Below are 16,355 nucleotides of genomic sequence, written 5' to 3'. Positions count from 1 at the left end.
TTTGACTTTGTTTTCATATTTACAACAGTATTACATTGCTGTGGACATGTATAATTTCTCCAAGAAAAGAAGCCATTAAATTGTAAAATTAAAATGGCCTGTAGGCTATTGTTTTGACAAAAAAAAAAAACTTTTAACATAGCAAATCTCAAGTCGTGTCTAGCTGTGTTGTAAACATGAATTATTGATTTTGAAACCCTAGTTTACCTGACCCGACGCCAAAATGACTTCCTAACAAGCTATTTTATGGCACCGATGCCTCAATTTTATACATCACAAACAAATATTAATCTTAGTACTGAAAATATTTTGGGTTATTTGTTAATGTTAAAAATGTTACATCCGGTTTAAAAGTAGTAAAGCCTAACATCTTTGCTTACCTAATAATACATTAGAAGACTGCTGATGATCACAGCATAACATCGTTATTTCGGGCTTGCCTAACAATCAAATGGTCGCCAGTTCAATCCTGAGAAAATTCAGTTGCTTTTTGATGGTTCGAAACTGAACCCAGCTGTTCCTTATCATTGGGCTCTAAGTAAATGATCCTGGCTGATCTTAATCAGTAAATAATATCAATGATTGATAGTTTATAAAAAATAAAAATTAGCCTATCATCAAACTTAATGATTGGGTGTAAGCAAAAACAAATTATTTGTTAAAAATTCAAATTGTAATGATAAAAACAGAGATCAACAGTTATATTACACACTTAATAAACTGAACTACAATATAAATACATCTAAAACATTTTTTATTACAGAAATCATTTACATTTAATTAGCTTGGCAAGTATATACCTTAACAGACCTACACTATTTATCGGTTGCCAGCTGGGGTTATAGCCTAAAGCTTTTCCTCACAGAAAATCTTATTGTAACTGATTTGGAAACGTATAGGATGTGAAATCGATTTTTAAAAGAAATTGATAAAAGGTCTTTTAAAGTGAATGGTACTGTTTATATATACAAAGTGTTTTTAAAAGTAATACAATTAGAAAAGAAGAATTGCTGTACATCTCAATTTTCGAATTAGAAATAGCAAAAATGGTAACAAAATATAGCAAAGGTTTCTAACTATTGATACAAATATTATCCTATATTATATTGCAAAAATATTACATTGGGGTATCGACTAAATCAAAATCAAATTAGTCTTGACTAGAAACTTAGTTTGCACTCTACTGATTGTGTTCCTTTTCTTTCATCTTGTAAAAGTCATTGAGTGTTAGAGTCGTGACCAATTGCTCAATGTTAGGAAATGAGTTGGACATTTTCTTGAACAAATACACTAAATGGTCTGCTATTTTCTTGAAGTTATCATAAGCATGGTTGAGCCGGGAGAAATTTGAATGTCGAAAGTTGTTGTTACAAGTTTCTTGAATCCACTCGCCGCTCCGAAGAGCCTCGTAGAAGATGAGGACTTCTTTGAATAAATTGTTGAACAACTGCTCAGTGTGCACTCGTGCTTTCCCTAGCAGACACCTGAAAAATGAAAATAGATAAGAAGTGCATGTGTTTATTTATTAGCACTTTTTACAACTGTTTCTTCAAAAACAGTAATTATTTTAAGTCTGTGGTAAAACAATGTGTTTATAATAACCTATTCCATAGCTTTGGCGAATGGGCATACGGGAGGGACGATGGCTAAAGGTGTGGTGACGTCATATCTATAGTGGCTAATGTCTTCTCTTGAGGCAACACGATTACTGTAACGAGACAACGTGTTTCCAGAGGCGGTCGTGGCATAGTTGGTAGCGTTTCGGACTGGTGTTCAGGAGGTCTCCAGTTCGAAACTAGCCGGGGGCACGATCTTTTTGCCAAAGATTTTGCTTTGAATGCGACTACTTCTTAACTTAGAATTTGATGCATTTATAATTTTATTTATGAACAGAACTTTTTTTATGGTAAACAGGGTGTCTAGTTTATTTCCATTATAAAATTCAAGACTAATTCCAGACTTTTCAAGACTAATTCCAGATTTTTCAAGACTAGTTTTTTCCACAATTAGTGGGTGTTGATACCAAAATGTATCGATTCTCGATTCTTGATACCGATACCTATTTTTATAGCTTTTTCTAACCAAATTTTCTAAATAATACTACACCAACCCTTTGTCTTTGTCATAAAGTAGTATTATGATAGTGTGGTGTTTTCAAGTAAAGAAATAATGCAGCAATAAAAAATTCTAACTAGCAAATTTGGTTATTTTTATCATGAAATCTTCTGCGTACCGTACGTTTAGACATCATCATTGACTGCAGCGGTTACAGAAACGTGATCGTCGTCGTCCGCGATCAAGGCAAAATCATAAACATTTCCCGCGGCCGTGTATACATCATCGTCGTCTCCCGCGGTCACGGAAACTTTATCGTCATCTCCCGCGGTCACGGAAACTTCATCATCATCTCCCGCGGTCACGGAAACGTAATCGTCGTCGTCCGCGATCGCGACAAAATCATGAATATTTCCCGCGGTCGAGCAGATATCATCGTCAACTCCCGCGGTCATGGAAACGTCATCGTCATCTCCCGCGGTCACGGAAACGTCATCGTCATCTCCCGCGGTCACGGAAACGTCATCGTCATCTCCCACGGTCACGGAAACTTCATCGTCATCTCCCGCGATCACGGAAACGTCATCGTCGTCGTCGGCGATCGCGACAAAATTATGAATATTTTTTGCGGCCGAGCAGATATCATCGTCATCTCCTGCGGTCACGGAAACGTCATCGTCGACTCCCGCGGTCACGGAAACGTCATCGTCGACTCCCGCGGGCTTTGCCCCGCTTAACTTAACTATATACACATATATATACATTAGTGATGGGTCGATTCCAAAATTATTCGATTCCGATTCCGAAATTTGGGATTCGATTCTCGATTCCGGGTTCGATTCCGAATACCATGGTTCAGGATGACAAAAAGGTTTTTAGAAATTAATTATTAAATAAAACCCAAACATTATTAGAACGAAACACACAATTTTAATGAGGATAAACACAATAATAATAATAATAATACAATAACAGTGAAAGAAAACGAATGAACGTAAACCGTAAAATTAAACCTACAGCACATTTTTTCAAACATTTTTAACAATGACTTTTACTTTTAAATATAGGCCTAGAGCTTATAGGCCTACAAGTTTACAATTACCACTCAACGTGAACAAAACTGATTTTAAAAATAATTTTAAAGGTTTTTAGAAATTAATTATTAAAACCCAAACATTATTAGAAAGGACGATCGCTCTAGTCTCGTTCAGTAGTGAAGTGACGTTTCGGGACCGACGGACCGACGAATACGAATAGAAGTGTTTTGTTAGACTTTGGTAATGAATGGTAGCTCAGCAGTCGGCTCTGTTTAGGGATGAGCATCGATAGTCGATGTTTTCGCATCACCGATTTTTTCTATCGATTTTCGTTGTTTTTCACATCGATGTTTTTGACCAAGTATATTGAGATATCGATGCTTTCCGTTACTGGAGAGTACAGAGACCAGACGAAAAATTGAAGAAAAAAATCTATGTCTTAGTCCCAAAGGCCAAAAACATCGATTTTTCACAACGATGTTATCGGTTACTGATAACATCGTTGTACCGATGCAATGCTTCAGTTAGTAGCACGAATACTAGAAAAATACCGGTATGGATCATGAACATAAACAAATGACGTCGTTGGCCCGAATCCTATACGAATAGCATTGAACATATGTTTTGGGTTTGGCAGTTCCATTTAAGCAATGTGAAATAATGTTTATTTTCGGGCCAAAAATGTCATTTGTTTATGGATGTTTATGATCCATACCAGTATTTTTCTACTTTTCTAGTATTCGTGGTTAGTAGCCTTGGTACCGCTGGTTGATCTAAATCGATGCTCATCCTTTCCTTGTATGTCTTGTGAGCTGTGACGCAATGCTTACTCGCTCCAGTCCAGTTTGCCCGAATCTCCAATTCCCATCGGTTAACTGTTTCTCATTGTACTAAGCCTCTGTATTGAGTTCGCATCTATTATTTCATTTGCAATACGCTCGCTCTAGTCTCGCTGACTTAGTGACGATACGACCAGAACTTGTTGTTTGCTCAGAGTTGCAAGCAAATCATTACTAGCAATCTGAATTTATTTTGTTTCTTTGTTGCTTTATATGACGTTTGTGGCTGATTTTAACCAATTTTATGAAAGAATCGAAGACAGTTGGAATCGATCCCAAACCCACGGAGATTCGAATCGAATGCTCGATTCGATTCCGGCGGAATCGAGAGTATTTTGGAATCGAGAATCGGAATCGGCCCATCACTAATATACATACATAGTTCTCTTTTATAGATATAGATATTTTTTATATTATCAGCAAGTTTGGTTGGTTAGGTTAGGTTATGACAGTTTAATTGTGTAATAAAAAATTTTAAAATTAATTTTATGATCAAACATTTATTTTATAATTAAAAAATTAATTTTATAGCTAAAAATTATAAAATTAATTTCAATTTTTTCAACTTAGCGGCGAACGCTGACACTACAAGATATGTTAGCCATAATCCCTCCCGTGTGCCCCACCGATAGCTTTGGTAGCTTTCATAAATATTGACTTGATAGTTTGCTAGTAGTTAAAACAGCTGATTTAAATAATTTTTTAAGTTCTAATTTGAATTTCATGAAGAAAACCAGTAAAAATTGTGAGTGTATTAATTACTGGTAGTTACCAAATGCCCAGTAACACTTTCTGTGTATTCCTTGATCAGAATGCATTGCACGACATCCAAGTGTAATGACGTCCAAAATATATTTCTTGAGCTGTCTCACGACATCCAATATACAATATTTGACTGTTGCACAATGTCCAAATCTCATCATGTCCAAAAGTACAGTAACTGCAATAAACATAGTTTTTCTACAAGCTCTGGATGTCTTGAGATTGGTCGTCGTGAAACAGCGCACTTGACACTCTTACAAAAATTTCAGTTGCACCACGTCCAAAGCCGCTGCCAGTTACACGAGGTCCAATAGTCCCACGATGTTCAGAGCGCATGCACACTTTGAGTACTGTATTACCGTTCTATAGCGCATATTAACCTAACCTAACATTGCTCCGTACGAAGGAGTTCTGGGTGTCGTGCAACACCACCGAGTTATTGGACGTCGTGCAACTGGCAGTGGCTTTAGACGTGGTGCTAAAGTTTTTTAGAGTATAGGTGTCCTGTTGCACAACGACCAATCACATGACGTCCAAAGCTTGTTGAAAGACTATGTTTCTTGCAGATCATGTACTTTTGGACCTGATACAAATGCTATGATTCTTTGTTTACATTTAGGAAGTTATTTTTAAATTGTATACTAGGCATTATCAAATTAAAATCTGTTTGTTAAAAAACCTTCCCACTGTTTATCAAAATAACCTAGGTACCCTTAGCTAAAATTTAACATGTTCAGCCGTTATTGCGTGATAAAATAAAAAAGTTTGAATAACACACGTTTTCAATGAGCTCCGCTTGAAAAAGAAAGGTAATAGAACAAGGAGGGGACAAAGTTCATCAATGGACTAGATAAGAAATTCTGTGGCATGTTATAACTAATTCAGACCTGGACTGGACCTAAAAACATAGCTGCCCTTCTAGAACTTGAGAATGTAAATCTAATATACTTTAGACAAGTACAAAAATATTTTGGAAACATCTTTTTAATCTGTTTAAATGAGATAAACCAATAGTAAATAACGGCTACTCCAGATACAAGCTCTCATAGGGAATGGAAGTTTATAGAAAAACTGACTGTTTAAAATCACGGTTATTAATTGATTTTCTTGGTCTTCTTAACCGAAGGTAAAATGTTGAGTTATGTTTATTTCTATTTGTTGGTGCTTATTATGAAGACAAAGTGATTTCACTTACTTTGAATTGACACTTCTGATGTAATATTGATAAAGCTCATACATCATGTCTACAGTTGTAGCAGTTTGGAACTTATTTTTGAACTCATACCACATTTTCTCAACAACTACAGCTGTTAGATACTGTTTGACAGCTGAGATGAAGTGTGACATGATATGGCGGTAGAGTTGGATCTGGAAACAACAAATTGTTTATTAAATAAATAATACACTAATAGATATTCCATCATCCCAGTAAGTAAAGTAAATATATAGTCAAAGTCAAATCATTTATTTTCACACAACTTTTACAGATCCAGCATAGCTGGGAAACAGGTGAAATGGTCATGGACAATTAAAATACATAAAACTATAATTAACTATACAATATGCTAAGAAGTCAAATATACATAATTTAAAAAATCATTAACTTTGTAATACCCTTTATTAAGCAGCAATTTGGTAACTTCTTTTTTGTATTTTTCAAGAGATTCTAATGATTTAACATTATCAGGCAGTTTATTACACAGTTTTTTCCCTAGATATTGTGGAAGGGTTTCAAGTGAGGTAAGTCTATGAATGGGCAGTTGCAAATCATTTCGATGTTGTGTTAAATAATTATGGTTATGGTTTTCATTCATAAAAGATTCAAGATTTTTTTTAAATCAAGATTAATGTTTGCAGGATATAAACTGACGGAAGTGTTAATATTTTCAACTCTCTAAATAATAATTTACAGGATCGCCTAGGTTTTGAAAATGTCATAATTCTAAGGACCTTTTTTTGAATTTTGAAAATGGTTTTGGCATTTGAGCAGCTGCCCCAGAACTCTATTCCATACAACATGTTCGACACAAACAAAGCGTAATAAACAATCATCCTTGTCCTGAGGTCAGTAACATGCTGCAGGACAGACATTTGAAAACAGACTGTATTAAGTTTTTATTAGCTAGGACTGATGTGTATTTATCCCAATTTAAAGTGTATTTAACCTGAATGCCTACAAATTTTGTAGATGACGTTTCATTAATAATATCTCCCTGAAAATTAATATTTAATTCAATAGTTTCTCTGTCATGAGTAGTTTTGAATCTAATAATTTGAGTTTTAGAACAATTTAGACTCAGCCCATTTGCTGTGAACCATTTGTTTAAATCTTCAAAAGTTTGGTTTATCAAATTTTGTAAATGGTTGGGGCTGTTTGATTTTAATATAGCTGTTGTGTCATCTGCGTATAGAACAAGCTTTGAGTTTATGTTAAAAGGCAAGTCGTTAATATAGATTAAAAACAACAAGGGTCCCAATATATAGATTCCTGAGGTACACCACAATAGTTAATTTTCCATTTTGAAAAGTTATAGATGTTATCTTTAAAAATAATAGTTCTTTGAAAGCGATTTGTAAGATAGGATTTCAACAACTTCAAAGCAATTGGAGAAAAATTGTAAAATTTAAGCTTAGAAAATAAAATTTTATGTACAACACAGTCAAAGGCTTTTGACAAGTCACAAAACATTCCAGCAATATTCTGAGACTTATCAATGCTGCAACCGACCTCCCACAAGAAGTCAGACAGAGCCTGAGTTGTATTACGTCCTGATCTAAAGCCATATTGTTCTTTTACAAAAATGTTATTACTTTCAAGGTTTCAAGGAAAAAATAAATTTGCTCAGTAATAGTTTTTTCAAAAACTTTAGAAAAGGCTGGTATATAAAAGCAAAGTAATGGATTGGAACGGCATTAAGAGACCTCTCTCTCTCTCAAGAGAACGTCTTTTGAATTTGGCAAATCTGTGCGCTAGGTATAAATTGTTAAGTTGGTGAACAATTTGATTTCTTTACTGCGAGGAGTATGACAACGCTTTATTGGTTTCAGCTAGAATTTTATTCAAATTATTTACCTTTCTGTACTCCTCGCTACAAGACAATTTCTTATCCTTCATAATGTAAATTGTTTCTTCCAACGCCCATGACATTCGGTGAAGTTTTAACAAATGTTTGAATATTTGATCCTTCTTTGCAATTATTTCATCAGTAATTATGATGTTTATGGGCCAATGAGTTTTGTATCTCAGGGATAGGCAATCGAGCATTCCAGGATCAAGGGTTCGAAATACTGTTGGAACTTCCTTCACATAAAATGATAACCTCTCCGTATACTCTTCATCTATGTTGTTCCCAACAGCACACCGAAGAATTGAATTGAGTTTCATTACATTCAATAAGTACGAAGGATGTTGGGAACTTTGAGTTTCTTTGAATAAGTTTTTAGTGAGATTGCGAGCAAATTCTCCTTCTAGCAAGAAAAAGTACTTCCAAATACACTCTATATGTCTTAACAAGTTATGTTGGTTATACAGTCTCACAATTGCATCACTAGTCAGTTCCAGTTGTGCCATTAAAGGTATAACCACAGATCTCTGGACGTTTTGATAGACAGAGGTCATGTCAATCTCTTGAACAAGAGATTCAGTATCTGAAGGAGAAGACATCTCAAGTGATTGCTTCATGGATTTTACAGACTTATTTACAGAGGTTTCAAATTTGTCTGAGGTATTTTTTGGAGACATCAACGATTTATCCTCTAATATGTCCTTATTGCTTCCATCAACATTGTTTTCGCTGGTAAAGTCACTTATTTGGTTCAGTGATGTCTGCAAAAGTTTATCCTCAAGTGTGTCTTTATCCTCCTTATTACTTTCATCATCATTGATTTTGCTGGTTAAGTCACTAATTTGTGTTTGTGACAAGTTCCCAGAATCCTCAGGTAAGGAGTGCAAAGATGTAGTTTTTTCTTCAGGTTCTTGGGTATCTTCATGTTTATGTTTAAATCTACTTTCAAATGTAGATTCCACCCCTGTTATAATGTTATAGTCATTATGCATGTTTCTTTGTTTGAATATCAAAGCAGACTGCCTTGCCTGTTCAGCAACATCCAGTGCTATCAACCATTCTCTCTTATCGTCACCTCCTCCATCTCTAGTACTGTCATCTAGTTCTACTCTGTTGTTTTCACCCCCTCCAACTTCTTCCATCTCTTTCTCATCCTCTTTCTTTTCATACTCTAAGGTAGAACTACTCGCTTCTTTCAAGGATGTTTCTTCAACAGGAATATAATCACCACTTCCTTGTGTTATATCGTAGGTCTTCAAATATTTCTCCAGAGACTGTTCAGAAAGTACAAGTTTAGTATCTTTTCTGTGCTGCTCAAGTGTGATATTTTTCTCTAAACATTCCATCTCATTCTTCCAATATGCACACCTCTTATGGTGGAGCTCAGCTCGTTTTATTTTCCACTCTGCTCTGTCTCGTCTTCGGTCTGCAGCTTCAGATAGTGAGTTATAGTACTGCATTATTTTCTCCCTAAAAACATATGAGCATTTAAATACATAATTTCCCTTTTTCATTAATGATATGCAGGTTAAATAGTACAAATTAAATTAATTTTTGTGTTAGCAGAAGTTTTACCCTGATATTATTAATAATTTTAGACAATAAATGTTTACAAACCAGTATTACTAACAGATACAACTAGCCTATGTACTATCGATTAAGTATGTCAAGCATGGGACAAACTCTGGAATCCGAGCCTCCACAGTTTGAACCAAACTTGCACTCTCTGGTTCAGATCTAAACTAAGCCAACATTTCAGTATTCACATAACTCAACACTTAAAATTAAAAATTCTAGAGCGACATTTTACCGTTCCTCCTGTCTTCTCAAGTCATCCATTTCATCAATTTCTTTTGCCTCCTCCATTAGCTTTTTCTCTTTTTCTATTGTTATTCTCTTTTCCTCAATTTTACGTGCCTGGGCATCCTCCATTTCTTTCTTCAAAATATTAAATTGAATGTGTTTTTTCTCAGCCTTTAAACGTCTCTCTTCTTCTTGACGTCCTAGTAAGAGCAAAAACAGACAATTGACATTCTAGCTAGTGTTATTTTAATCTCATATCTTTTAGCGAATTTCCCATATAGGGAATAAGCTATTACCGTATTACTCATGGTAAGACCTGGACCCTGGACTGATTTAATTTTTCGTTTTGAGGTCCCTAGGGGCCAAAAACACTATTCGTTCAAATTCATATATATATGTGTGTGTGTTAGTTAACTCGTGTATTTATGTGTGTTATATATTTTATGTCCGTTTAGCGTGATAACTCGAGCAAAAATGATCCGATTTTGATGAAATTTGGTACAAACGTGTAAACCTACGTTTATTCGAACGAGTTCGCGAACCAGCATAATCGGACCATGGGAACGGGGTTTTATGAGGTAAAAATGAGGTTTCCCATTTTTGACCCTAAAAACAAAAAAAATTGCAATTTCTTTCTAAACCGTTTTGTAGAGCTTAAAAAAAGAAATAATTTAGTATATTGAAGCGCTGTTGTACGCCTAACAGTCACGGAGAACATTCAAAAATAGTGTAATTTAAAATTCCCATGTTATTCTTATGGAGAAAATGAAAACTGTTGTAGTTTACATGTTTATGGATATATATTGATAACATTTGGCAAATTTATTTATTTCATCCAATAGTATTGACGTATGGTCAAAAAACACTTACAACACTTATTCGGCAGGGGTATTTACTCTTTAGAGCGCTCATTAAATTAACATTACCTTTGATTTCATCAAGAGTTTTGGCCATTCGGTCTGCATAGTACTGTTCGTCATGAGACTCCGGTGTCGTGTTACCATACAGTTGTAGGCAGTGAGATTTATAGCTTCCTTTGTAAGAATCAAATGTTTCTTCCACCTTTGCTAAGTCAACACTGTTAAAGCAGCAAACTATTTCTGGGCGATGTCTTTTCACTAGCTTACAGATGGGATCCTGAAACAAACAATGAGAATAAGCGATCATATTATCTATCTACATACAATATTTCTAAAAGTTGGGGGAGTCATTGTAATTTGAACTCTCACTATTGTTTAAGCATGGTTTAGCATCACCAACTGCACTTTAAATTCACCAACATTTTATAAGCCTCCTGTTCTTTTTTAGGTAATGTCTTCTATATCTTCTCAGCATTAATCCTTCCTTATTTTGGGTCTTAAACATAGTGAAACAAAATTAAATAATTAGGAAAATCTTTCTACGCTGCAATGTAAGAAATTATTGAATGAAATTAAAATATTTGGAACACAGTGTGTACCCTACCCTAAAACTTATAATTTATAATGTGATTTACTGTATCTGAAATTAAAATTTAAAAAATGTACTATCACAGGCCTATCATGTTTTCTCGTGTTAGCTCCTAGTCTATTATTCTCAAATGCAAAATAGTAATGTGAACAAAAAGCAAAAAATAAATTTCTTACAGCAAAAGTACTAAGCAGATACGAAAGTAACAATTGCATGATTCTAGTTACTATAGTTGTTAGTGCTTACTCACTACTAGAATTGATAAAGTTGTGTTATATGTATTTAATCGCACTATATTGGTTAAATTGAAGAAAAGTATTATAAGTACATGTGTAAAATTTGTATGGTTCTGGTTTGGTTGTAAACGAAGTGGTAAAATTTGTTTCTTGATGATCGATTGTAGCTTCTCTCCCTAGCAAATTTTGTAAATATTTTTGCTTTGGAAGTATTCCGCATTTCATTTTTAATCTTGAAAATTAACCTTGAAAATCTTCAACACTAATCTGTAACTAATATAAACTAACTAAATAAAACTATTCTTTAAAATGTTTAGTCCAAACTGACCAATGCAGTTATTTTTGTTAACACATAAAATCAAGGGACAAAAAAAATAACCTGTAACAGCTGATTTTTTAACTGCCGCTACAAAAAGGTATTGACGATAACATGGGCAATTTCAAGGGCTGTAGGACAGAAACCGAATTTTTCCCCACATTGTGACCAACTCCAAATCGATTTCTCGTGGCCAAATACCCCATATTCAACAACAACAAATCAAAAGTCCTCGGACAGAAATAAAAGTTTGCCAGTGCATGCGCGTGTTTTAGAGTATAGGATATTATGAAGGAGGATTATCTTTAACAACAGCCGTTTTAAGTAGTATCAACTGATAACAAAATTAATTACAGCAATAACTTTAACAATTTGTCAAACTTGTTAGTACCACAACAAGTTAGGGAAAAGGAATTTACCCAAAATTGCCTCTATTAACTAACTGTTGAAAATTAAACAAATAATATTTAAGATTTAGGAAATTGTCTCTACTTACTTCAATTGCACAAAGTTTTAACAGAGCCATAGATTTTCCACAAAGCAACAATTTAGTCTCCAGCCCTTTCAGACAGTTGGGTACTAATTCATGATCTAGAACAAACCCCTTAGACCAGAATGTTCTGTTGTACATGTCTTCGGTAAGAGGGTTACTCCTGATAAAGAACTCATCGCTCCACAAGCTATCAGACACCCCTTCAAATATCCACTTGCTCAAAAACCTAAAACAATGAAGATACTTTAATTCAACATCAATAATTTAATTTGACTGTCAAACAACATTTTACACAGTAAAACAATTATTAGAGTAAAAAAGTAGAGTATTTAACTGAATAAAGTAGCTTTAGTGATTATTAAGTAAGTAAATCCTTAAAACCATGACCTAAAACCATCTTTACCAAAATCCAGTAATATATTGGTGCACACTTTCTACTGGAGTAGATTGTACTGGCAACTGACATTTCTCATACAAAGCGCAGCCTATTTCAATAATGTGGCTGCCAGGAATATAATTTATGTGAAATATAATTTAAGCTTAGAACGAAATTTTAAAAAGTGTTTTTTTCATCTAATATGATGGAGGGATCTAGTATTCTTCTTAATAGTTATATTATTCTTTTATTAAAACAAAACCTATAGAAATACCGCTAATATTGCAAAAATAAACATATTTTTTTTACTTTATTGTTTATTTATGAAACAATGAAAAACTTGAATTAAAGAACTATGTAGGCTGGAGAGGATACAGCTAACTCACATGAGGAAATGTTGCAGATGAGTCACAGAACAAATAGATTATACACACAAAATACCTGATATTTCGCCTCTTTCAGAGGTCTCTTCAGCAGTTGATATTATATAATTTATTTGTTCTGTGACTCGTCTGCAACATTTCCTTAGGTGAGTTAGTTGTGTCCTCTCCATCCTACATAGGGGCCTAATTCTTAAATCCAAGATAAATGCTTTTTCCTAAAAACAAAAATTTAGTGATTAACAACTATTTGTTTGTACCTTAACAATTAATAAATAGAAAAATAAAATGATGACACTTACGTAAAATAGACGGTAAAGCATGATTGTAGGATGTAGTGGTAAACAAAGGAAAGATCCTGTCTGTAAAGAACTGGCATTTTGTCACATAAGTAAACGAGAATATCCTTAGTCTTCTTCTCCTCTTTAGCCTTCTTAAGGGGACAAAGACTTATCAAGAATTGCATCTGAGAGGAGAGTCGGTGTAGCCAATCACGAGTCTCCAGTAGACTTTGTGAAGTTGTCATTTCCAAAACGACTCCTCGGTAGCAACGTAGGTACTGTCTTATGTTGTTGCATAGTACCTGTACAGTAGCAAAGCAGCAGGGTTGTGCTGATGTAGTATTTTTATGAACAAATTAAATGTTAACAACCAGCATAAAAAAAACAACAGCTAACCAATATACCCCCGCCGCAGCAAACCTGCTGTCTAAGCGAATTTCCATTTGGCTGAATTGATTTTCAATTGATCTATTTAAATAGCATTAGGTTTAACGAGTACCTAGGTTTGCTGCTACAAGGAAACTAATAAAGTGTGTGTTTTAAGTAAAATAATTATTGCTTAGTATAAAATGAATATATTTGCCAAGTTTGATCAAAAGATACCCATAAACAAGCAAACTACAACATTTTACAATATTCTCCATAAGAATAACATGGGAATTTTAAATTTAAATTTTTTTTAGTTTTCTCCGTAACCAATAACCGTACAAAAACACTTTGATATACTGAATTGTTTGTTTTTTTAAGCTCTTTAAGAAGGTTTAGAGAAAAATTGGAAAATTTTGTGTTTTGAGGGTCAAAAGTGAGAAAAACCAATTTTTACCCCATAAAATCCTTTTCCCATGGCCCGATCATGCTGGATCGCGAACTCATTCAAGTTTATCCCGCCTTACACCTTCAAACCAAATTTCATCAAAATCGGATAAAAATTACTCAAGTTATCGTGTTCACGGACACATATATATATAAATCTATATATATACCTATATATATATATATATATATATACATATATAAAAATTTGAACGAATGGTATTTTTGGCCTCTGGGGACATCAAAATGAAAAAGTAAATCGGTCCCGGGCCTAAGTCTTACCATGAGACCTACGGTAATAGCTACTTCCCTAAACAAATTAATAGTGAATAAAACTAGTGTTGCAATTTGCAATTATACATTTCATTTTGTGTATTTAATTATTATAGATGTAATTTGAAATTATGCCTAATCATTATTCATGATTTCATTAAATCCAATTTCGTATAAAACCATTTTGGGCAGAAAAACACATTAAGGGCTAGTAAAATCTAAATAGTAGCAAAACTACATGATTTGAGTTTTAACTAACAAAGAAACCACCCATCTCGTCAACTTCCACTGTTTGTCTACCGTTTATTTTCAGAGGCAGCCTTATGTTATGCAGATTCCAGTGCTAAAATTCAAAATGAGGCCCTTACTACAAAAAAATGTAGTATCCCAAAAATTGCAACTAACAAAATAATGTAAACAGGGCCGGATTTAGCATTTTGGCGCCCCTAGGCCCAATCATTTTTCCGCCCCTAAACTTGTTAAAGCTACTTTCTTACTACCTTTGATGAAAACTATATCAGGGCTATATCCATAATTGCTTAAACACCACTCCACAATGAAATTATATCATTGCAAGCTTTTTCAAGGATTTACTTGGTTCTGTCCCTAAAGAAATGACATCTTAAACACTTTTAGCAGTTTTATGTATTAAATAGCTCGCATTTGTGGGACTGAATCAAAACAGTATATGGTATTTATATTCTCTCAGTATAGTTTGTTTTATATTCTTAAGCCATGGATGATATTTATTCAGTCATACGAAGCTACCTAAATAATGTGTGTATTGCTATTACCTGAAAAACCAGACCATACTTTCTTGATAATTCAGTGACTTTACTGAGCTGTCTGAAATTATTTCCGCATTCAATAAAATCCTCACAATATTCTTCCAATGTATCTGGGATTAATTCTTTCAAACACAACCCCTTTTGTAAAACAAATGATTTTCTATCCTGGAAAAAGAAAAGTTTGATTAGCCTAGATTTTTTTAAATATTTTAACTTGTTAGGTGTGAAAATAACTTTATTGATTTCAAAATACATGACTGTACAGTTGATATTTTATTTTTAAATACTATCTCTAGTCTACAATTGTATTATAAAGAGGATAGCAGCAAGCTTAAACTTTTTGAAGTACATGTAGGCCATAGAACATACAGAAGGAGAAGACACACAGAACACAAAATAGTCAAGTGTTCTTCAGTGGACGAAATGTTGTGTGTTCTGTATGTTCTATGTCTATGGTAGTCAAGTGTTCCCCAGTGGACGAAATGCTGTGTGTTCTGTACGTATCTTCTGTATGTTCTATGTCTATGGTAGTCAAGTGTTCCCAGTGGACGAAATGTTGTGTGTTCTGTACTTATCTTCTGTATGTTCTATGTCTATGGTAGTCAAGTGTTCCCCAGTGGACGAAATGTTGTGTGTTCTGTACGTATCTTCTGTATGTTCTATGTCTATGGTAGTCAAGTGTTCCCCAGTGGACGAAATATTGTGTGTTCTGTACGTATCTTCTGTATGTTCTATGTCTATGGTAGTCAAGTGTTCCCAGTGGACGAAATGTTATGTGTTCTGTACGTATCTTCTGTATGTTCTATGTCTATGGTAGTCAAGTGTTCCCAGTGGACGAAATGTTATGTGTTCTGTACGTATCTTCTGTATGTTCTATGTCTATGGTAGTCAAGTGTTCCCAGTGGACGAAATGTTGTGTGTTCTGTACGTACCTTCTGTATGTTCTATGTCTATGGTAGTCAAGTGTTCTTCAATGGACGAAATGTTGTGTGTTCTGTACGTACCTTCTGTATGTTCTATGTCTATGGTAGTCAAGTGTTCCCAGTGGACGAAATGTTATGTGTTCTGTACGTATCTTCTGTATGTTCTGTGGCCTACCTATACTTTTTAAAGCTAGATGTTATCCTCCTTATTTCTTCTTAGAAACAATAAAAAAATACTGGCTTAGAGCCTTTCCAACATCTCTAGTCTTCAAGTTATTTAAGTAAACATGGGAAAGGAAGAGACAGGACAAGAAGATAAATCAAAAGACCACCTAAACAAAAGTGTTATTAGGCACAGTCAAGATTTATCAAAAAAAGTGTAATGTTTAATGAGTCAAATTTGTAGGAGTTAAAAATATGTAATCACTTAAAGCATTAAACAAATCAATTTAAAATTTTTAATAAT

General features: G+C 34.1%; 1 protein-coding gene across 1 annotated transcript in view; it reads right to left on the bottom strand.

Moving 5' to 3' along the window:
• Positions 1-657: 657 nt before the first annotated feature.
• Positions 658-16,355, bottom strand: part of LOC128986959 (gamma-tubulin complex component 6) — a 37,470-nt gene continuing 21,772 nt past the window's right edge. The window contains exons 7-14 of the mRNA XM_054407594.1: positions 14,973-15,131; positions 13,114-13,394; positions 12,059-12,281; positions 10,488-10,698; positions 9,569-9,761; positions 7,767-9,228; positions 5,889-6,061; positions 658-1,484 (exon numbers count right to left, since the gene is read on the bottom strand). Coding sequence (XP_054263569.1) covers positions 1,181-1,484; positions 5,889-6,061; positions 7,767-9,228; positions 9,569-9,761; positions 10,488-10,698; positions 12,059-12,281; positions 13,114-13,394; positions 14,973-15,131 — 3,006 coding nt within the window. The 3' untranslated portion in view covers positions 658-1,180. The remainder of the gene's footprint in view (positions 1,485-5,888; positions 6,062-7,766; positions 9,229-9,568; positions 9,762-10,487; positions 10,699-12,058; positions 12,282-13,113; positions 13,395-14,972; positions 15,132-16,355) is intronic.

Source organism: Macrosteles quadrilineatus, unplaced genomic scaffold (assembly GCF_028750875.1).
Source record: "Macrosteles quadrilineatus isolate MER2022 unplaced genomic scaffold, UCM_ALF_1.0 Scaffold_1__1_contigs__length_201487025, whole genome shotgun sequence".
In the NCBI taxonomy this organism is placed as follows: domain Eukaryota; kingdom Metazoa; phylum Arthropoda; class Insecta; order Hemiptera; family Cicadellidae; genus Macrosteles; species Macrosteles quadrilineatus.
This window is presented reverse-complemented; position numbering and strand designations above follow the sequence as displayed.